This window comes from Lytechinus pictus, chromosome 2 (assembly GCF_037042905.1).
Source record: "Lytechinus pictus isolate F3 Inbred chromosome 2, Lp3.0, whole genome shotgun sequence".
Taxonomy (NCBI): domain Eukaryota; kingdom Metazoa; phylum Echinodermata; class Echinoidea; order Temnopleuroida; family Toxopneustidae; genus Lytechinus; species Lytechinus pictus.
Window position 1 is genome coordinate 59824092 of NC_087246.1, and position 24698 is coordinate 59848789.

Sequence of the window (24698 nt, forward strand, 5' to 3'; positions counted from 1 at the left end):
TTTTCCCCAAAATGTTGTATTTTTTATTTGGCAGCCATTTCAAAAGTGTATAGTTTTTTTTGGGACGCACTGTAGTGCACGTGTATAAAAGATGTTGCTTTGGCATTTTTTTGTAAACTTCTGTTTCCCTCTGAACTCGACCATGGACCTACTAGCTCTGACGGATAAAAATCTACCCAGATCAGTGAATACCACAGAGGTGGTCAGGTAGATTATCATATCTATGTTGAATAGATGAATGATTTTTTAATTGTTTACCCTCCATAATTTTCTTTTGATTTTTTCTCCCTTTTTTTCTTTGTATTCATATTTGCACTTGTATGCCTTTTACAAGTACTGGAAAATAAAATTGAATTGAATTTATAGTCTGTGAACTGTGAACGATAGACATCTTGATGCGTCGAACCATGAAGCTAGGTTCATGGTCGAACTAAACCGCATTGGAGAAAAACTACGATGTAAACAAAGAATACAAATTCGTCGAACGACCTTGGCCTACCGTAGTTAGATCTAGATTTTGATCTATACGTACGTTATACGTGAATTGCAAACTGCCACTTCCCTGGTATACGTTGCAGGTATGAAAACGCATGGATCTATGGGCCTATCTTAACGTGTATTTATACCACGACGTCGAGCCTGAGCGATCGATCAGAGCCGAGACTGAGGTGGATACTGAGCAATTCGACAAGTGAAGTCATATTTATATTCCAGTCATTTTGTGTTGCCTAATTAATCTCGTTTGACCGGATTTAGAATGATAAAAATGCAGTCATTGTTGATAAGATGTGGTCCATTTCAGCGGATTATACCTCTAGTCAGTGGCGGATTATCGGGTTTTGGGAGAAATATTGCAAGTCGAAGTTTGACCCTGTCTTCTGCAAGCACTCAGGCGAGAAGCTCCGGAGTCGGTGCCAGTGGCCCCGGGGAGAAGCGACATAACAAAAACACACAGAAGAGAACTGTTCATGGTAAACAACTTCATACTGTAAAGATAGTCAATTTATCAGATCGACGATATAACTCATATTTAATAACAAGAACCAAAGTTTTCTCTTAATAAATGGCATGACTTTTTAATGAAAGTGCTTTGACAAGTTTGAGTAAAAAAATGAAATTGAAACTGGTCCCTTGCACTTGCAGCCACTCCTCATTCAATGAACAAATATGAGATGTACTGTATTGCCATTATAATATATTGTTCACTGCATCTCCAGTCAATATAATCAGGAGGCATTTTTATGTTATGACTTTTTTATGCTGTATATGTGTGTTTCTCAACCATAACTATGATATTGATTTGAAGTTATCTTTTGTGTTAAAATCAAATACAGATGCTTATATTTATTTTGCAACAATATCTGTTAATTTGTTTGACTTGTATTTAAAAGTTTGAAGAGTTAGCATGGCATTAGGCAGTAGGGGCAGTTGCCCCTCCCCTTCAATATATTTTAGAATTATATTTTTTTCACTGATTATGATTATCATTATTTTGTTTGGCGTCGCCTTTGCCTGGGAGGCGAAAAACAAACTGATCACTATGACCCACGGGTCTCTCCTCCCGATATAACTGATTGGGGGGGGGGGGGTGCAGGTAGACCACTACACCAGGGTTTCCCCCTATTCTTATACGAATAGTGCAGTGGGTTCTTAACGTGCAAAGGTGATATATTTTTATACAAAATTCACCAAAGGTGTGCATGAATTTCTTCAGTTTCATGTTAGAAACTGCAAAACTATAGTGCCCCCATGACAAGCTCAGTCGCTTTGCTCCCTCACTTTTTGACTTTCTTCAAATTCTTCTATGTGTCTGCGTCTCCCCCCCCCCAAGAAAAATTCTGTAAGTAGCCTAGACCAAAAGCTTTAACGGCCTCTGTACATACATTGGTTATTCCGCCAGCTAAACTACGTTGGCTCCACTCACCAGTACACATAGTCACATACATGTACGGGTGAATTGGGGATGACAGTTAAATGTTGAATAAATCCCCAGAAATGATGGTTATTCCTGTCTATGTATGGCCATGAGAGTGAGCCATATTACATCCCTAATTTTGACCCTTGCGAAAGATGAATGATAATTGATAACCCATACCATACCTCTTGACTACGTGTGAAATTTAAGAATTACTATTCTGGCTTTTGAAAATTAATGCTTTTGTCTTTAATGTTTGCTCACTCATGCAGTATTCATGTCTTGATATTAAAAGTAGATTAATTTCAACAAAAGTTAGCATGTCTACCAATTCAAAGTTAGAAATTGCTTTGAAAAACTGTTGAAAAGTAACGACAATTATTTTATCAAGAAGATTTTTTTCTGTATTATGCTTTTATCTTATCTAAAAGCTGCTTAATATAAGTCACGAGCGAATGAGAAAAAAAATCACCTTTTCATGAGAATCTAACTTTGAGATGTTTTTTTTTTACACATTCAGTAAATAAAATCAATCATATCAAATCATATCCTACACTTTTCCTTTGCTTTTCTTTTCTTTCCTTTTTTTGATCTTGGTTGTAGAACTTTTGGGGGCCATGGCCCAACCCTTCCACAATTATAGGCCCATACGGCAGTGCTATGCGGTTGGGGTCCGGGACGCAGCCCCCGGTAATTCTTGATATCTAAGCCATTTTCAACCTTGATTTTTAATCAAACCACAAGTAAATACAGAATACAGCTTTTACACAACCCCTTTTTGTAAAACGCAGTTGTGTAATGAACCAAATATTTTGAGGGTGCACAATATAGCAATGAAGGAAAATTCGTAAAAAGCCACCAGGGAGCAAAGCGAGCCTGAACAAAAAAATTGCCTTTTGAAATGACATTTTAATTGTGTGATAGATTTTTCCATTATATTCAGCAAATAACATCACTGTTGTTTCCATTCATTTCATTATGTCGCCTATTTCCCCTTGGGTGTTAAACCAAAACACCCCCCACACCTGGGGGTGGCGAATTATAGAGCCCGTTAAACTTTGAAGGTTATAGATAAAGAGCCCCTACTACTTGGGGTGTGGGGCAGAGCAGCAGTGTTGTATGCAGTCAATCTTTCTTTCCGCTGTTTATTTTCAATCCTTGGCAGCCCGGTCGTTCTTTTTTTTTTCTTGTCCTTTTCTTCGTTTTCCAATTTAGGTTTTGGCTAATTCCATTTTAGATACCTTCATTTCCCGCTTTTATTTACCATTTTGTCATCTTTTAATTCATTTCCCATCATGCTAATCATGCTAATGTATTAGTAGGTCTATTTTTGGAATGATTTGTTCTATCTGAAATGTTCTTCTTTCTTTCCTTTTCACGTTTTCCATTGTTCTTCCTTTTTTTTTGCTTTTCCCTTTCTCTTTCCTTTTTCTTCCTTTCCTTTTCCCCTCTCCCTTTCTTTCTCCCTCCCTTTTCTCTTTTTCCTGGTTGGGGGTCTGACTGGCTACTTATTAAACTCTTTCAAAATATAAAATTCTACTAATCTTGACAAAAGTCCAGGGGAGCCAGTCAAATATATTGCTGTACACATGCGTGACCAAAAATAAGCGTTTAAAGGGGTGTATTTTAGTTTTGGACGCGGGCCGCATGTGCACTTGTTTAGGATATAAAAAACACTGATTTTCAAGGAAAAGGGTGGGATTGAAAGACTTGTCAATTGCCAATCGCGGGGTCGAACCTATTTAGGGTATCTTTTTTTTCAAAAGTTTTTTTTTAAAGACTAGCCAAGCTTTTTCCTGGAGGTCATATTCTGGCGACAACTTATTAAGGGGCCAAATTGTGTAAATAAAGTCTGCGAAAAACTTGTTTAGGGCGTTATTTTGCACAAAAAGAAAAAAACTCATTTAGGGGGTGTTTGGAAATAATTTGGTCACGCATGTGTACAGCTACTACAGCAATACATTTGACTGCCCCCCCCCCCCCCGGGGAGTCAAAGAGTAAACTGAATTCTTCCATGTACTAGATTGTTTTGCAATGGTTTTAGTTTGCAAGTCTGAAGTTAATTTTGGAAGCTGAAGTTTGAGTTGTGAGTCCATTGATGAGATTTAGGTTGAGTGTGTGTATGTTTATGATATTCGTAAGTGATATATTTTAGTACATGTGTATATGTATTGGTACAAATTTATTTTATATTTGTATTGCGCATTTAGATATCAATCAAGAGGATTATTATTATTATTATTGTTGTTATTATTACTACTGTTATTAGTATTATTAGGGTGTGCACGCCTCCCATATAACTTGACTGATTTTAATCATTACTCTATTAATGACCAACTATCATCAAAACCTTGACTTTGGTCAATTCTTGATATAGATTCAAGTGGTTATAGAGTTTATTAATCATTCTGTGCAATTGATCAAAGGGGAGAATGCTGGATACATTTACTTTTTTTTCATATTGATTTTTAATCAGGGGTTGCTAAGCAACAGACGTTTCCTGATGCCCCTGAAATACCGCCATGTGACCACCAGCCCAACAAATATGAGGTGTGTATAATGGAATCATTGAAGTTGTAATTGGAGGGGGGGGGGGGAAGGCAGGTATGTATGTATGTATGTTTTATTTATTTAAATACGGGATTAAAAAACCTGCTATCAGCCGCAAGGTTGTTTTTCAGCAAGTCCGTACATAAAAGTTGAAAAACATAAAACAATAAATTATAAATCATGAACAAAATAATAAATACATGTACAAACATTTGAACAGATATAAGTTACATTGTACATGATAAAAATAAAGATTTAAGATAAGAGAATAAGAACTAAAAAAGCAACAAAAAATATATAAATATATACACATTCAAAACATTAACAAAAGTACAATCAATATACATGATAAAAAAATGAAAACAATACAATGGTCAGAATCTCAGTCAGCAACAATTACGGAAAACTAATAGGAAAGATATTTTGGATGCATTTCTTAAAAGCCGGTAGATTTGTTTGTGTTCTTACAGATTGGGGGAGATTATTGAATAAATGACTGGCAAGATATAAAGAGCTATTTTTCAAATAATTGGTGTGGGGTTTTGGAAGATAAATATACTGTTCGATATTTCTAGGTGGGATGACCTTCCAAGGGAAACAAGAAAAGTGGTCTTTATGTGCAAGTTCCAGTAGTATAACATAACTCCTGTAGACCGTTGCAGAAAGAGTTGTGATAAAGAAAACATTGGGTCATGATTTACAATGTATCAAGATACTGTGAAAATAAGATTTTTTTTTGCCTTGAAATTATTGAGAAGTTTTCTTTTACACTGGTCAGTCCAACCCACCAAGGTTCCAGAAAAAAGGTCATAAAAATATTTAATCCATAAACAATATCTCATTCCCCCTTCTCAATTCTGAATAGTCTTAGCTGAAAAAGTGTGAACCATCTGTTAACAATGTACATTTCTTAAACATATTTGACATGAATTGGGGATGATGCACTACCATATACATATAGGCTAGTGGTTTTAACAGCTGGGTCCCATCGCACAGATATTAATATGGTAACTTTACCGTCCATTGGTAACTTCCAAGATATCCTTGATGTTTTTATTATCTCTTGGGCAATGTTACCATGTGAGTTACCATTGCATGGCAAAGGTGCCATTATAGTAACTGTTGTGTAACAGGGTTCATGAGATATTAAAAAACCCTGAAATATATATTATTGTACAACCCTTATTACATGATTCCCAGGGTATGTCCTATGAGGATGCCAGGCAGGTGCGGAACGAGTCCATCAACCCGGCCCTCTTCACCTACTACAGAAACCCTGTGATGCTTCATCATGGGAAGATGCAGTGGCTCTGGGACGTAGCAGGCAAGCGATACCTTGATCTCTTTGGGGGAATCGTCACAGTCAGCGTTGGACACTGCCACCCGTAAGTCAAACATGCAACGCATTGTGCACAGTTTATACTCTCTTGGTCTCCAATCAGTTTATCTAATACCACATGGGGTGAACCCATTTGGTCTAGGTACTATTAATTAGGTCTGATTGCCGTCTGGTCTACACTTCAGATCGTCTAGCACCCAGATGATCCAATTTTCACTTTGTGCACTAATTTATTTTGCAGTTTGCAATCATTTTGAAAATATGATTTATAAACAAGATTAAAATTGTCAAAAATAGTGAATGAGGCTTAATGGAAATTGGACCAATTGATTGGTAGACGAACTAGGATTAAGCAATAGACCATGTGTGGGATGACACCAAATTGGAAGTAGACCAAGCGGGTGCCCCTGCAAAGAAAAGACTCTGTCATAACAATGCTTTGCAACATTTGCAAGATAAATAATGAATCATACAATTCTCTGTAAAATCAGATACCAAAGAGTTGTACCTGATGTTGCACACAAGATACACTGTATCTTTATGAGACAATTTGGCAGCGAATGCATTGATGTTTGGACTTGTTTGAACAGTTCTCTGAACTTTTTGGCTTTGTAATTAATTGGACATTCACATCTTTTGCATTTTTTTAGCAAACAAATGCAAATTTGTCACATAAAAGCCACCTCAAATCCCAAGTGTTGATAGGCTGGGCTTCATTGTCTCATTACACCAATTATTTTGACCCAGAGCAAGCCTATTGTAATAAAAAGATAGAGTTTTATGTTTATTTTTTGTCTGTTTGACTGGACCTTTGATACCTCTGCCAGTAAAGCTAGTTTAATCATGATCTGTGTGTGTCGAGTGCAGTATAGGGATAAAAAATGGTGAACTCTTTTGTCTTTCAAGGACAGTTACTGGAAAGCAGGAAGAAGTGACTTAAAAATGAAAAACAAACCTGTTGCGGCAAATAGGGGACAGTTAAAATGCTTGTTTGAAAAAAAAAGGATTTGTTTGATTTAACACATGCTTCATCTGTTCTCTATTTGGTCTCATCCTATATGTTCTAATTCTAGCTCATGTGCAACCATTTCATCTTATAAACATTTCTCTTAATTGCCATTTAGCCCATTTACTCTTTTGGCAAATTTCCAGTTAGGCTATACTGGTCCTGTCTAATATCCAATTGGTCTAACACAAGTTACTTTTGCAATTAAAAGAAATGTTAAAGATGAAATGGTTGCAGATGAACTTGAATTACCTTATATGGTTACAGTAATTAAATGAACTGTTTATAGTAAGTAAGTAAATAGTAAGCAGACAAAGTATGAATTATACCAACTTGGCATGAGACAAAATGACAATTAGACCAATTAGTAAACCAATTGGGTTAGGAGTAGACCAAATGAATTCAAACCAAACAGACATTGCCTGAAATAATCTTTTTTTGCAAGATAAATAATGAATCATACAATTCTCTGTAAAATCAGATACCAAAGAGTTGTACCTGATGTTGCACACAAGATACACTGTATCTTTATGAGACAATTTGGCAGCGAATGCATTGATGTTTGGACTTGTTTGAACAGTTCTCTGAACTTTTTGGCTTTGTAATTAATTGGACATTCACATCTTTTGCATTTTTTTAGCAAACAAATGCAAATTTGTCACATAAAAGCCACCTCAAATCCCAAGTGTTGATAGGCTGGGCTTCATTGTCTCATTACACCAATTATTTTGACCCAGAGCAAGCCTATTGTAATAAAAAGATAGAGTTTTATGTTTATTTTTTGTCTGTTTGACTGGACCTTTGATACCTCTGCCAGTAAAGCTAGTTTAATCATGATCTGTGTGTGTGTCGAGTGCAGTATAGGGATAAAAAATGGTGAACTCTTTTGTCTTTCAAGGACAGTTACTGGAAAGCAGGAAGAAGTGACTTAAAAATGAAAAACAAACCTGTTGCGGCAAATAGGGGACAGTTAAAATGCTTGTTTGAAAAAAAAAGGATTTGTTTGATTTAACACATGCTTCATCTGTTCTCTATTTGGTCTCATCCTATATGTTCTAATTCTAGCTCATGTGCAACCATTTCATCTTATAAACATTTCTCTTAATTGCTATTTAGCCCATTTACTCTTTTGGCAAATTTCCAGTTAGGCTATACTGGTCCTGTCTACATGTAATATCCAATTGGTCTAACACAAGTTACTTTTGCAATTAAAAGAAATGTTAAAGATGAAATGGTTGCAGATGAACTTGAATTACCTTATATGGTTACAGTAATTAAATGAACTGTTTATAGTAAGTAAGTAAATAGTAAGCAGACAAAGTATGAATTATACCAACTTGGCATGAGACAAAATGACAATTAGACCAATTAGTAAACCAACTGGGTTAGGAGTAGACCAAATGAATTCAAACCAAACAGACATTGCCTGAAATAATCTCCTTTATTCATAAACCCTAGTTGAATATTTTCACGGTTGACTTGCACTCAAATAGATTAAATATGTTCAGTGATTCATCCATGCTTGAACTAATTTCCAAGCTTGAAATGTGCCAGCATCTATTATAGAATGGATGAGAAAATCCCTGCAATCTGATTGGTTGAGAGCTATGCAAGAATTTTTACTGGGCTGCATGAACGATATCCCGATAATCAAAACGATATTCACTGTAAACAAGCTATTGCCCGAAAAGGTCATTGTGATGTCATCGCGCATGTACTGTTACGCTTGTTTACGTCAAAATTTTGAATTTTCGATCAAGGCAGAATGAATCAAATAAAGGATGCAAAATGATCTGTAAGTACAAATACGGTACCGTAATTGTCATAGGATTAAAACTGCCCGCATACTCATTAGTTGAGAAGTCTAGACATACGATCTAACGTTAGATCTACTGCACTGGACTGGCTGTGCACAGCCAAATCTCCACTGCAGGCCCAGGCAGCCGTGGGCGCTGGCCCCCGGCGCGGCCCGGGCATACACACACAGCTATTGGAGGTCTGAGGCTGCCTCATATCTAGTCAATGCAAAGCTGTATCTGGCATTTTGGGTATAATAATGCTTTTGTGCCAACATATCAAGTTAGGCATACGTATTTATGTTGTCCAGGGTTATCAAAGGGTCTGCATTACATTTTGGAATTTTCATGCATCCGGTAAATAAATCATGCGTCCGGTAAAAAAAATCATGCATCCGGTTAATTTTTTCATGCGTCCGGTAAATTGAATTTTATACCGGATGCATGAAATTATCATGCATCCGGTAAATCATTAATTTTTGTGGTTTATTCAATACATTTTTTCCATTCTATAAAACAGATGATGCATGGGTTTCTTTCGTGGGTCAGTGGAACTGTGTGCACGCGGTAACTTTGGCATTATGGTCTAAACCCACTCGGCTGCGCCTCGTGGGTTAAACCATGCCAAAGTTACCTTGTGCACACAGTTCCTACTGACCCACTCTAACCCATGCATCATTTGTATATTGTGATGAATAACAAAATATACGTCAATTTTTTTGTTCAAATAACTGGAGCTTGGTATGTTGACAAAGTTGAAGAATGATGCGAGCACCACAAACACAAATGACAATTGTAACTTTACAAAAAGCCTGTACATCAGAGATACCTAGTTCAAAGTTTAGCAATGTGTAAGCTTTATGGATGAAATGATGTTGTTGAAGAAGACAAATTTGAATCTGATGGAATGAGACTATGAGAGGTATACCCAATTGTTGTGTGTCCGGATGATCAATTTTAGAAAGTCATTCGGAAAAATTTACAAGCAAAGTTTCATAAATTTTTAGTACAAAATATTAGGAAATATTATAGAGAACAAAATAGAAGATGATTACAACCATTGAATTCATATTTTTAGTGTAATCCAAAGACAAAAAGAAGGCTTCAAAAATATAGTGTCCAGACACCAGTCACCAGACCCCCCATCCTACACCAATACATCTTCCTAGTGTATTTAATTAACAATACCTGTATTAATTAAAACTACATGTATCTTAAAAAGGTGATTAGAAATAATAAAGTTCCATCGTGCACTGTGCCTGAACACCGTTCTCATTACGCTTTCTAAAACTAGTTTACTAGAAACCGGTTCGGGAAACCAGTTTGGAAGATCGCTTTGCTAGCGTTCCCACTTTACATGAAAGTGGTTTTCAAAATCACTCCGCGTAAAGCGATCTTGTTGCTATGGAAACGATCTCAGTGGGGTGACACGTTTCGTGCGAAATTCTAAACCACAGCGTAGGCACCTGTCGTGTGGAGTAGCACGCTCAAAATGTGCGAAGATCGCTTCATGAAGAATGGTTGTGTCCTCACTTGCGCTAAAACCAGTTTACCAAGGCGAAGTGATCTTGAAAACTACATCGCAAGATGGTTTTGCGAACTGGTTTGGAAGATCACTTCCAAGACCGCTTCGACCGTTCTATGTATGGCTTCTGGTTGGCTTATAGTTCTGGCCATTTCCTAGCTGACATAAAGATGTGATATGATTGAATTAAGTTTTGATTATGAATCTTAAACAAAAAGTAACTAATAAATGACTTGAAAGTACAAAGTTTGTCACACCAGCATTACAACCATAAACTTGATTTGCAAAAGAGTTGTGCTACAAAGACACCGACTTCACAGACCAACAGTGCGTGAGATTGAATGGCATGGAACTGTTTGTTTGCGTGAATGTCTAACCCTTGGGAATGGTTTATGTGGGTAGGCTTTGGTGTAGGCGTGAGAAAGAGATCCAGGTGGGGATTAGTGCGTTTGGTACACGCGAGTCTCACGCCTTGTGCACAAGACCTATTATGACTGGTACAATAGGAGAAAAAATTATGTGCTTTGAACTGATTTGTTTGCCATTCAACATAACATGCTCATGGGTTTTAAATACCCAATCCAATCCAAAGGTTATTTGATATAGCGCCTTTTCCTTTCATAGTTCCTTTCAAATAATTTCCTTTCATGGTTCAACAGATTTAATCTTCATCATAAGCATTTGATTTAATATGAAGGAGTATGGTTAATCACTGCAAGTAGAAAGCACAGTACTGTTTTAATGGAGAAAAATAATGTCATTAATACTTTCTGTTATGAGCTACCGGTACAAATATTTGGGGTGTTATCACATGGGGGAGCTAGCAAATTAAAGCTGTCTTTAACAGGGGGGGGGGTGTTAGATTGTAGAGTGCTCCTCCCCTACGCCATATGCGTTTCATAATGAAATGAGGAGAGAGAGAGAAATATGTATTAGTTGGAATGAATATACATGTATACATGTAATGGTATGAATCACAACCAACCAAAATACCTCTGCCACCCTTGTAGACATAATCATTTCAAATATATATATGTACATGTGTTTTTTTCTGCACAGCAGAATTTCTTTCAGTGTCCATGTTGCATGTTTGTACTCAAAGATGTCCTTTATGTTTAAATTGTATCCCCTGTGTTTTTTTAGACATGTGACCGATGCACTGGTCAAACAAGCACACAACCTCTGGCATACCACAAATATCTACATGCATCCGGCTATACATCAGTATGCCAAAGACCTAAGAGCTAAACTTCCTGAACACCTTAATGTGAGTAAAAGTCATGTTTATTTTATGAATAAAACACATAATGAAATGTGAAAAATCTGTCACTTGCGCATTTCTGAATATGAAGGTAATTTATTGGTAGTCATAGATTCTGTAGAGTTCCCTCTGTTTAGATGACTGCAAAAAGTCTTTTTTGCATGGAGTAACATGTGGTCCCTCACATTGATAATATGCGTTGTGCTAAAATGAAAGGAAATGGACGTACACTGTAATAAGGTTGTGTTTATGCTTCCACTTTTCAGGCCAGAATCAGCGTTTTCATACGTGATTAGTTCAAAGCACGGTTGCGTCCATGCATATTTTCCTTGAAACGACGTTTCAGAATGCTGATTGCAAACGTACAAAGAGGTGCGTTTCTAAACGTTTGTTTGACCAGAATCAGGGTTTCCAGGGTTTCTGGGGAAGTATAAACAGGACCACGATCGTAAATGTGTTTAAATTATGTCATTTGGTACATGCTTCCAGTGAGATGAAAATCTGCGGGCAAATACAGTCTCATGGTTTTAACAGGGACTTACCTCTCATCTCCTTGGTTCTAATCATGACCAATGTACAAGTACTTTCACTATTACGGTGAATGTTGAGGGATTTAAAGAAACGGAACATGAGTTATGATGAGGAGACATCACTGAACCAGAAGACCCAGTAGCATAAACAAATTAATATTGTATTATTTTCTCATGTATTTTATTTTGTCTTACTATTATCCTCACCATGGTGAAAATTCTACGGCTACAATGTATGTCTAGTAGCTCCATGCAATTACTAAAAGATTGGAAATTATTAGAAGTTATTAAAAATAATAGGCACCCATAACAGGGAGGCGCGATAGCTCAGTCGGTAGAGCGGGGGATTCGTATTCCGGTGACCCGGGTTCGATTCCCACTTGGTGCGCTAGTGCCCTTTGGTAAGGCATTAATCCTCATTACCAGGTCCTTCGGAGAGGACCTTAAGCCGTCGGTCCTCTGGTTGCTTGCTTACAAGCATTCATGCTTTCTTAGCAATCAGGTAAAAAAATCCCCACCAATCAATCAATCTTCAAACAACAGAAAAAAACTTTCGATAAAGCGCGTCCAATTTAACCGCACTTTCCTGCTCAACTTGCCGCCGGGCTAGCTGCATGCACGTACATGTATGCCCATTCCATAGGGATGCATACGCACTCACACGCAGGCGACCCGTTCCAAGGACCCCCGTTTTCACAAACATTTGTAGTTCCGAAGCCCGTTCCGAGGACCCTCCTTTTTACAATAAGCCCGCTCCAAGGCCCCCGTTTTTTGTCTCACCCGCGGCACATACCTACTACTTTTTTGGTTCAGTACCCCCCCCCCCCCCCCGGACTTCTACTTTGGTCCAGTTCCCCTCCCCCCGGGATTTCTACACTACATCACAAATGGAAAAATATCTATTGGGCTCAAATATACATGTACACATCCAAGGCCAGTGATAGTGTCCTTAGATGCATGGCCTCAGATTAATTCAACCCTACAGGAGCAGTCTTAATAGTACTCCCAGAGTCCCAGTCAAATTATTATTTTTTGCATATATATTTTTATATAATTATCTAGATTTATGCCTCACTTCCTGTACAATATCTTTTTCATTTGTCTCATGCTCGATTGGTGACTGATTCGTAACAGTTTAGGTCTACATCTACATGTATGTATTTTTTCTGAAGTGAGAACCTACAGTATTCGCAGCTCTATGTGCCCCTTATGAAAAAATTTTCTTCTCGTAGCCACTAACATTTCAACACAGATTTTGGGGATTGCACAAAAGCATTTGCAATTTTTTTGCTTAGTTATATCAGTAATTTACTAAATTGATTTATCAATTGTAACTACCCTGGTATAATTGTAAAAAAAAACATGTATACAAAGCATGAAAACTGCATTTCAAGAAAAATATATACCAACAACTTTACATACAAATTACAAAATGATTGAATTTGAAGTTTGGAATATGACCCATACGTTTTATATTATTTTGTCCCTCTCATTTTTGTTGATCTGTTAATAGGTGATATACTTTGTGAACAGTGGTACTGATGCTAATGATATGGCTGTTCAGATGGCCCGTATGTACACTGGTTCTTATGATGTCATCAGCTTCAGGTAGGTTTTCTTTTCAACAGATCCTCTATAACGTGGGTTCTGAATCAGTCTGGTTTAAATGCCACGTTTGTTAGCAGAAATATTTACTGCGCTTGTAACGTTTTTGCATGTTGGGTCAGTATTATTATTTACTTGATGATTAAATCAATCCAATAATGTCTTTCTTTAATATGCCATATTTCTGATAATTGCAATAAACTTATTCCTGTTCTTATTTAAAACCACTGCTATGACTTATTATGTAAGTAATATCATGTTTGCCATGTTCCAAATGTAGATTGCATTGTTCATGTATTGTGTATGAATTTATATAATTTGTTGTCTTTATTATGTATTTGCACGGCATGTTAACAAGAAGAATTTCCATTTATGGACAATAAATAAATTCTTATACTTAATATACTTATACTCACACCATGGCATCTTGGGGCCCGGTATTTAGGGCCCCCTATATGAGGGCCGCTAGTGGGGGTTGAAGGGGTGAAGCCTCCCACCAAGCTTTTGAATATGTGGCATTTTAATTGACTCCAAAAACGATGACATAGTTTATGTTTTAAAAGATGTAAATCAAAATTTAACACACTTTATTAAGGAAAAATATTTCGATTTGTTTTGATATTTTTCATATTTGTTTGCTTGTGCTACTTTACACGGCCTGATAATGTCACAAAATGGCTCTCGATCCACGAATTCAGAACCCCTGCTCTATAAAGATGGAATAATGATTATGATTGTAGCCCTGCACATAAGAATGGCCCAAGCCTTTCTGTTGGTTAAATCGTGGAAAATTGTTGCTTAGACATGAGCCAATCTTATGTATAATGCATATTCCATTATTTTACCCAGAATTGTCAGTGTTTTTTTTTCATTGACAACTGTTAAGAGCTATTGAAACCCTTGGATCTAGTTGGCTCAGAACCATTTATTCAGTGAAAGTCAGTGACAAGATGCTTCGGGGAACACTCACTCCTGTATTTTGTCCTTGTAAATTTCCCTCCAGGAATGCGTATCACGGTGCCAGCCCAAATCTCCTGGGCCTGACAGCCATGAGCAGTTGGATTTACCCTATACCATCTGGCTTTGGGATGAGGAACACCATGAATGCTGACTGCTATAGGGGACTTTGGGGAGGAAAATTCTGTCGTGATTCCCCAGTTCAGGTGAGCCCGTTAATATCCAGTGATGTGTGCAAGGCTACTAAAAGCTAAGGCTGATGAGGCCAAGGTTGAAGCCAGGCTGTCTGAAATGATTTATTTCTCTTCTCATTCATATCAACAGGTATGAGATTTTCATGGCTTTTGTAGTTAAAGAAGTGAGTAAAGATGGAGGAAAATGGGCATCAGACATACAAAAGGATGATTACTTTATGAAAAACTTATCCTATCAAAAGCAAATAGAAACATAAAAATTATTCACCCATTTACACAATTTTTCTTCTTTTAGACCGACCGTGATTGTGACTGCACGGTAGAATGCAAGGCAAAGGATCTCTACCTAGAACAGTATGCAGAAGTTCTGAGGTACTCTACAGGAAAGAAGATTGCAGGTTTTTTCGCTGAAGGAATTCAGGTAAAGACACATTCACGCCATTGGAAGCTCACAGAGAGCTCTGTTCACAAAATGAAACTGGTCCCCAAATTTTCCTTACATATATACAATACATGGATGAGATTATCTTTTATTCCACTTCTATGATATCGAGGGGGAGGGGGTGTTTCATAGAGCATGAAGTCTGACTAAAAATTGGTACTTAAAAATTCCTGTTTGCAGGTTGTCTTTCTATACAGGTGGTTGCTGAATTTGGTTTGAATGTATGTAACAGTCATAAATGGTTATTGTTAAGCACAATTATGTTATTCACATAATTACATGGTTACTACACTCCACACTGCTGTCAACTTAACATTGACATTCGACCCTATAAGTTTAACCTTTGACCTTTTCCCTAGGGTGTTGGGGGCACAGTGCAGTACCCTAAAGGACTCTTGGCTGAGATGTACAAACTGACCAGGGAAAAAGGTGGAGTGTGCATCTCAGATGAGGTTCAGACCGGGTTCGGCCGTCTTGGCAGCCATTTCTGGGGCTTTGAAAGCCATGGGATTATGCCAGATATTGGTAAGTAAAAGTGATTATATCACCAAAAACTTTTTTGCATTTCACGTTTTTATTTCCTTACCTCAGCAGGGCATGATGAAAAATACTTTGATTTCAATACCATTGATTTTGATCTTAGGTCCCCTTGGACCAAATCCCACCAAAATTCACTTGTGGAGATATTTCATCATGCTCTACTGAAATATGGTATAAAAACACTGAAATGCAAAATAACTTAGTGTGTAAAGTGCACTGGTACATAAATAATAATAATTATAGTGATTGATTATTGCAAAAGTGGGAGCATGACAAAGATTAATTAACCATTGAGAACCATGGAATTATGCAGATACTGGTAAGTATTGCAAAATACTATCTGACAAGTACTCTTTTTGTTTCTGTGCCTGAAGGAAAGAAATGTGTTTCATTACAAGGCTGCACTGGTACCAAAAAAAACTTGATGAGTTCTGGTTATTTGTCTATTTGACCACTCAAAATTGAGGAGTTCGGAATAATTTTGATGTTTGCAACAGCTGTTAGTGTTAAACTATAGGCTTACTGGTTACTGAGCATGTTACCCGACATTACATGCTATAGCTACAGGTATTTTGTGTATTTGACAGTTAAAAGGTGTGTCCCTCCCTCTCCACACGAAAATCTATATATATATAAATGAATAAAATAAATAAATAATTAAATTTGCCTGTGTATGGTGGTGGTGGGGGGTAAACTTCTTTTCATTTTCTATGTAAACATGTTTTAAATTATTTTATTCATTATTTTTATATCATGATATAAAATTATGAATAAAATAATTCATAAAATACCTTTAAATAAAAATAAAAAAGAAGTTTTTAATTCCCCCCACACATGCATATTGCACTTGCTGTTGGATGACATATATTTGTGATAATTATGGAGCAAGATGAGTACATCTTTTGCTGTGCTAATAGATACTTGATTGATTCTATTGGTGACATGGAAGTGATCCAATTTTTGTTCGTTTGACCTGCAGTGACCATGGCAAAAGGAATTGGAAATGGATTTCCCCTTGGAGCTGTTGTGACAACATCTGGTATGTAAAAAAAAGAAAGGGAAAGGATCAATTCAAATAACTTTGATAATGAACTCTATTTCCTGTTGAAATGTGCCCTCATATTCCATCTGACTGTCAGTCATTGACTCCAATGCAGAAGCGTTGGCATGTCCTCTATGAATACATTGGTCTCTCGGGGGGGGGGGGGGGGGGGGGGGGGGGGGTGGGGTCACTCTATACATGGCCTGCTACGCACCCGCGTCCAGAAAAAGCATCGAAAAGGGACCCGTTTCAGGCACCCAGGCGTCGTCGACGTCTTTGGCAAAAAGGGTTGCATCTTAGCACCATTCGCTGGTAAATCGCCTTTTAGGGTAGCCTTTTCTCTCTCACTTCACGCCATTTAGGGTTGCTAATTTGGTTATGAAGATGATGCCATTGAGGGGTGCAAATGTGAATAGATCTACGCCATTTAGGGTTGCAAATTTGAGAAGATTAGGGAGCAGAACTAAGCCATAAACACTATGAAGGGCGTGATTTTACGGGATACAAAAATACCGGACAAAAATAATCCTCCCACATGCCGGCCAGCGCATCACTTGTGAGAGAATACCCCCGTACAGTAGTGTTTCTAGTCTTACACCCGGCTCTATACTAGGCAGCACGCCTAGGGTTTAGGCCTATAGTCTATACCACTTTGTTTAATTCATACGGGGATAACTATATTGATTTGTTTTTTAATTATCAATTAAAACAAAAAAAGAAGATACAGGTTTAATTAATGTGTGTATTTTTTCAACACATTAACTGGTATGGATTCCATTTTTTCAAGTTTTGATGAAATTGGTAAAAGGAATGTGATGCATCAGTCAGTCAAGGCAAGCATAATTTTTCACTTGCATTCATTAATTAAGGCTAAAAGATGGCTATTCAAAGTAGTGGCTAAGAGAGGTGTCATTGAGAGTAACTTTATGCTGGCCTTACTTGCAATAACTTTTTTAAAAATGCCGGGAATTTATACCTGTTGTATGTAACATCAATTTAACATCAGTAATCAGTATGGTATCAAAGTAATCGATTTTAATATGTTTACGCCACTTAGGGTATCGAATTAGGGGCTTTTCCCTGTTAACGCCACTTAGGGTGGCTTTTTTCATGGGTTACGCCATTTAGGGTTGCAAATTTAGTTAATGTAGTTATGCCGTTTAGGGTGCATTTCTGAGGTTGTCGGACACGGGTGGGTAGCAGTCCATGTGGAGAGTGACCCTCCAGGATTGGTCTGAAGGTGGATTTGAATCTGTGGTATTCAACCATGGTTTATGTAGATTGTACACATTAATTATGCTTATTTCAAATTGCATAACGAGAAAGCGTCTATCAATGAATGCATTCTTTTATCACAGGGCGCTAACTTCACACCTGCCACTGGGGCTTTAGCACTAAGGTCTGTTCCAAATTTATGAGCTCCCTGTTTAGGTTAATAAATTCACATAAAACAGTGGGCTTGTTAATGCAGTTATTAATGTTATGGACATCCTCCTCCCACTGGCAATGCAACAAAGATGTGTAGTGTCGCAATTATGCAACTCGCCCATTACTTTTGTATGTACATGTACTATATTTAATTTCTCACTTTTATCAACTCTATCCTTAGTTCACATGTTCTTTCATAGGACATCTAATAGAATTCTCTCAAAATACATCATGATCAAAGTTTATACTATCATTATATTGGACAAAAATAGATGTTTGGGTATTTTCTTTAGTGCACCAAGGCAAGCATTGGGAAAGTGTGACATCACAAAGCTAGGTTGCATTACCAATAGGAGGATCTCCAAAGCATTAGTGATCTCAACATTCAAATGCTCATAAATTTCTTATTATTTTGGTGTGAAACTCATTGATTCTATTCCTCAATTCTTCTGTATTCACACAAGCTAATATTTCTCTTTAATGTGTCTGAACAAAAGCGTAGGAGCCCTACACTTTCAGTTTTTTTCTCCATTGTACTGATGGTTGTAATTTGTTTTTCAGAAATCGCTGCTACAATGAAGGAAGCTCTCCATTTTAACACATACGGAGGAAACCCACTGTCGTGTGCTGTCGGCTCTGCTGTACTTGAGGTATGAGTATTGTCGAAACTGGTACTGGTGATTAAATTAAAAATAAGAGCCAGTTACAATGCCAAGATGTCTCAAATTCACTCAATACTGAGAGATGATGGATGGCCTGCATATCAGGGGTCCTGTTTAAGTATAGCATCAGTCAAAATCTGTCATAAATTTATGGAAAGCCAGAAAAATGTCAATATTTTGTTTACATTACATGTTCCTTATATCTACTGTCTTGATTTGAATAATCCCTAAGACTATTTTAGGTATTATTTGCCAACAGTTGTTGAGTGCCAAATGTGCTGATAAATTCAACCTGTACTTTTGTAGATTTGCGATACATTTGGCTATATGTCAAACCCTAATTTCAGTTTCAAATTAATCCAAAAGAATTTGGGAATTTAAATTTATCATTATCACAAAGTTCAGTGTTTGATAATTTTTGTAATTGATGTTGTTAATGTTCATATTGTTGAGGTTATTATACATGTAACTCTTACTATGATCAGAATCATTTCATAGGAGCACCACAACTGTCATCATCATAATCATCATCATAATCATCAACATCGTTAACCTTATAATCCATATCGTCCATCATCATAATAAACATTATCATTATCATCATTCATTATTAATGCTATGAAAAATCTAATAAACTTTTATGTGCGTCTTAGGTGATCGACAATGAAGGACTCCAAGCGAACTCAGAGAATGTAGGTACCCATCTCCTCCTTGAGTTAGCAAAACTCCGAGATGAGTTTGAGGTTGTTGGTGATGTCAGAGGAAAAGGTCTTATGATCGGGATGGAAATGGTTGCAGACAAGGTGAGAAAGTCCTCAACAGTAATGCAGCATTTTCTCTTATTCATACTGAAATGTTTTTGTAATTGAATGCAGATAAACCTGCTTTAGGTGACCTTCCTTAAGTTGAAGCAAATTTATGGACTAGAAGCTTAGTTATTGATAGTACGGTTGATTTCTATGATTAATTGCATTGTTTATTTTGTATGATCAATCATAAAAGTTATCCCTACGATCATTCGCTAAGCTTTATGTTATTGGGCACAGCTTATGCAAAACATGTGTTATATACCTCTACTAAATTGAATTATCTATTTAATTATTAATTATGGGAACAGATATCTGTGGTCCAAATAGTTGGCAAAGTTACATTTAGTAGTTCTATTCACTCCTGCATATTTGCATTTAACCCTATCTAGGCCGAGGTATTTTGGGAGTTCATATGGGCCCCTTGAGATCTCGGCCATTGACCACGCGATTGCGCCGAAAATTGGCATGCAGGTTGTCTGGGACATAATCTACAAAATTGTATAGTAATTTATTTCATGCAAATTGCTAGTAAGTGATTATGCTAATTTATGCAAAATGAGTACGGTATGCGAAATCATACTTTTCCATCTAACTCCCTAAATAGAGCTCCAAATGTTCTAATTTTTGGTATAAAAACTCAATGTGGTGTTCTTAGCAAGTTTTTTTATGTATTTCTTTGTTTTTTTTACCTTTTTTTTCTTCTTTTTTTTCAAAGAAATTCGTTTGGGACTCTTCTGAGATAATAAACAGCATTAAATGAATACATTTGACCAGCAAAACTAAAAATAATACATTTATGATTTCTGGTTGAAAACACAATTTGCATTGACTTTGTACACGAAATCACGTTTTTGAGCAATTTTTTGTCTGACATGCACTTACATAATGTTGCGTAATTTCAGAAGCGAGTACCAGGGTGACGCAAAACTTAAAAGTCTTAAAAGTTGCGCAAGACTCGAGAGTAAAAAGTCAGCGAGTGATGCGGTCAAAAAATTTCGCGTGGTGAAAATATTGCGCGAATCGTTTAGGGGGGCCTTGATAGGGTTAAGTTGGAGGACTTGATAGTAATGATAATAATGATATTGATTTCAATAAGACTGATAATGTTGATGATGGTATGATGATGATGGTGATGATGATGATGGTGATGATGGTATCATGGTGATGATGATGATGGTATGATGATGATGATAATGATGGTGATGCTGCTGATGATGATGGTGATGATGATGATTATGATGATGATGAATTGTTATGTCTTTTATTCTTTAGGAAACGAGAGCACCCCTCCCTCCTGATGAAATGATGGACATTTGGGAAGATACCAAGGAGATGGGACTTCTTATAGGCAAAGGAGGATTTTATGGACAGGTAATTCATTCGGTTTATTTCCACTTTGTCTAATGCCAATTCGTCCAATAGCAAACTTATCTACTACCATTTGGTCTATCATCAGTTCGTCCAATATCCACATGGTCTAATTGCCAATTTGCCACTCACCACTACTTCTAATAACCAGTTGGTCCAATAGCCATTTAGTTCATATACCATTTGGTCTAATTGGTCTAAGTGTTAATTGGGCAAAATGAATGAAAATGAAATGGATATTAGACCGACTGGTTATGAGACAAAATGTTTGTTAGACGAAATGTTGATGGATGGAATGGCATTAGACTAAATGAAAGTAGACCATTTGGTAAGTGGACGAGTTAGCAGTAGACGAATTGGCAATTTACCATTCATTCTTATATACAGTCTGTATACCACTCTTCTTATCTGTATCGTTTGTTAATCATGTCCTTGTTAATGATTCAGAAGATATCAGTCTTTTACACAATTTGCAAAAGAAAAAAAATCTCTTTTCACAGAATTGTTGTATAGAATTTACTTCTTTTAGGAAGTTATGTTACTTATGTACATAACAGTGAATTTCAATCCTATGACATAAGCATAGCATCATTTCCAGTTTGGGTAAATCCTGCAAACTTAATGAAAGCAGAAACTTTTTTTTTTCTACTAGTCAACAGAAAAGAAAGGACAAACAAAGAAGTTATTACCTCATTAAGATACAAAGCAAAATTAAGCTGAATCTTTTATGTGTCTTTGAGCACAGTTATTACTCTCTTTTAGAAAAAAAAATCCTTGAGAGATATGTCTTGTTTCTAAAAGTTAGTTCAATTTACAGTCAAAATTGGGATAATAAAGCCAGAGATAGGTGGATTGTGCTATATGTTTGTAATACTGCTTGTTACCTGTATTGGGCAACACCAAAACTCTTTACATATTGTTTTAATAATTAAACATGCATTTGACCTACAACCTCTTCAAATCAAAATAGGGTTTGAAGATTTGGTTGGTTTTCACATTTCTATGATTCCATTTTTCAAAGTTGTTGGTTACTGAAATATCAGACCCCCTCCCCTTTCCACCCATGTGTATATCCTTGAATCCGATTGAGGGTTTTAATTTTGAGCCATTATTGAACATCTTTCCCTATCTCACATTGTTTAAAAAAAAATACATTTCCACACTTTCTGTCACCCTTCAGGTATTCCGTATCAAGCCCCCTATGTGTATCACCAAGGATGACGCTGACTTCACAGTAGCAGTGATACGTCAGGCACTCCTCAGGCACAGAGACCGTCAAGCAAAGAAATGAGTGCCTGCTTCTCTCCTTTCCCATCGACTCTTTTGAACCAGTATTACATTCCCGATATGCCAATCAGGGAATTCAGGGATCGGCGAGTAAGGGAAACTTGTCAAAAGTCTATGTCGCATCTTTCATCAGGAATCCCATTTCAAAAACATTTTGCATCTCTTCTTATCCACTTTCTTGCATTCTCCATTATTTTGTGTATGATGAAATGTGAGAAATTGTCATAAATAGTCACTTGAAGGATTCCTGCAGGAAAGACGCGGCTCTGCCTTAGGACAAGACGGAAATTATACTCGTGGGGTATGTCTGTGTCTGTCGGCCTCAAAATCAACAATAACTCGCCAGGTGAGGTTCTCTCGAATCAGCCAAAATAGTAAATAAGCCTACATAAATTGAATATAAGCAAAATTAACCTTGTCTAAAAGAGTAGCACTTCTACTCTGTACAGTCAAAGTTATAAAGCAGTGGCAGATCCAGGATTTTGCAATAGAAGTGGCACAAGTAGCAAAATTTGGAAATAGAGGGGGTGCAGATTTCCATTTTCTTAGATTTAGATACATGTTGAATGGGCGATCCTCAAAATATAGAGGGGGTGCATCCCTTGTACCCCCCTGGATCCAACACTATAAAGTCAAACATAAAATGGAATATCAAGAGTTACTCTGAGACCATTACATATTTGCAGATAGCTGGGAGTTTCACTGAGCTAGGGCAGCAGTATGTCATGTCCGAGTGAACCCCAAATGTCTAATCTAATTTTCTCCTTTATATTTGAGGTACTCACCGACATTCTTCTACATCGGATCAAGTACTATATATATCATTTTAGAGCTTGGGATAAATAACTATAAATTCATTTTTGCTGACTTATTGTGGTTTATAAGGCCAATGATCACCTAAATGATGCATACCATGATACAGTGTGTTATTATAAAGAAGGATTCCAGTTCTGGGCAAGATGAAAAGTAATTTGTGAGGTTTGATATCGTTTTCATGTTATTTTCTAAAAATATCTTGGTATTAATAACTATTAATCTTCTCTGCAAATGATTGGTCTAATATTTCCATTATGACGAAGAATACATGCATCTGAAATGTTAGATCAGGACACTTTAGTGTCATAATTATAATTGGGTGGGGGGTCATAAAGTCATCACCTTTATACACATACATTTTAATCATCAAGATTTTATTGATTGTATTTCATCTTTATATGATGGGACTCAAAAGAACTTGAGGCACATGTCCCAATCGTGCATGTATACTAAAAAAAAAGCCATAACTTTGGTATCCTTCCAAAGCCATCATCAATATGTTTCCACCAAATTTCCACCTTTTTTTTTAAAACCCAAGTTGACACAAGGATGAAGTTTCCTTTAACAGCTAAGGCGATAGATTTTATTTCATCATTGGATCAGACATTCTCATATCTCTCTGGTGCAAAGAGTCTCACATTGGACAATTAACCTTGAACCTGCCTCAATTTAGGGAGGGGGGAGGCATTTAGATTTCAGATAAAAGTATTTATAAAAGTGAAAACATAAATTGTGATCAAAAGGCTTGTCCTGTTCTCATTTTGTGCAGTGAATTACATTTTTGACAATTCTCACAGTAAAACCGGTCCATAATGGCCACCCAAAGAAGATAGGAAAGTGTCTTTGTGAGCAGGTGGTATTCATGGCAGGTTCCTGTAGTGTTATACAGTAGTAGTACATCACGTCTTTATTAGAGATCAAGAAGAATTCCAATGGGGAAATAATATTCAAGGGAAAGCAAAATGTTTATCTTTGTAGGTCCCTCTGTACAGGCGATTGCTAAAGTAGGTTTGACTCTGGTTTTTTATCTTTAAAATATATATATATATATATATATTTCAAAGAGAATGGGCTATTGTGTTCCAATGTTTATGCATATTGAGAGTAGTAATTCTTTGTCAGTGTTCCTGTGGACATCAGGGAATGTGCTTCTGCATAATTTAATGAAGAATGATATATTGGGTTTTATATTCAGGTCTTGCACAGTTGCATGCCTATACAGCATAAATCATGTGTTTTGTTATATGTTTTGTCAGGAATCATGTAAAAATAATTCAGATGAATTATGTACTTGATTGATAAGTGTGCATGGTATAATGCCATCATGTCTTTATTGAACATTGTGAAATTTTTTTCACAATGAAATTTTTATGAATTGAAAGATGTAGCACCTTTTAAAAAGGACTGATTTTTTAATTGTTAGGATTATGTTTACAAGGGAAACAGCCTAATTTTTTTTATAATCTAATTAAAAATTGTGTCCATTAGTTATTGTGATTTTCTGAGAAAATAAAAAAAGTTATTTTTTCATTATTGTATATTTTGAGCCCCAGGTTCCATGCAAACAAAGTGCCTTGTTTAATATTTTGTTAACAACAGATTGCTGGAGTTCAGAATGTGACAAAC

General features: G+C 36.6%; 1 protein-coding gene across 1 annotated transcript; it reads left to right on the plus strand.

The window, feature by feature from the left end:
- Window positions 1-553: 553 nt before the first annotated feature.
- Window positions 554-24108, plus strand: LOC129253875 (alanine--glyoxylate aminotransferase 2, mitochondrial-like). Its single transcript, XM_054892309.2, has 13 exons — window positions 554-971; window positions 4392-4465; window positions 5666-5850; window positions 11275-11398; window positions 13436-13530; window positions 14531-14690; window positions 14974-15099; window positions 15480-15645; window positions 16640-16699; window positions 18692-18780; window positions 19446-19595; window positions 20874-20972; window positions 22150-24108. Exons 1-13 carry the CDS (start codon window positions 758-760, stop codon window positions 22258-22260), a joined length of 1653 nt encoding a protein of 550 aa, XP_054748284.1. The 5' UTR covers window positions 554-757; the 3' UTR covers window positions 22261-24108.
- The last annotated feature ends 590 nt before the right edge of the window (window positions 24109-24698 follow it).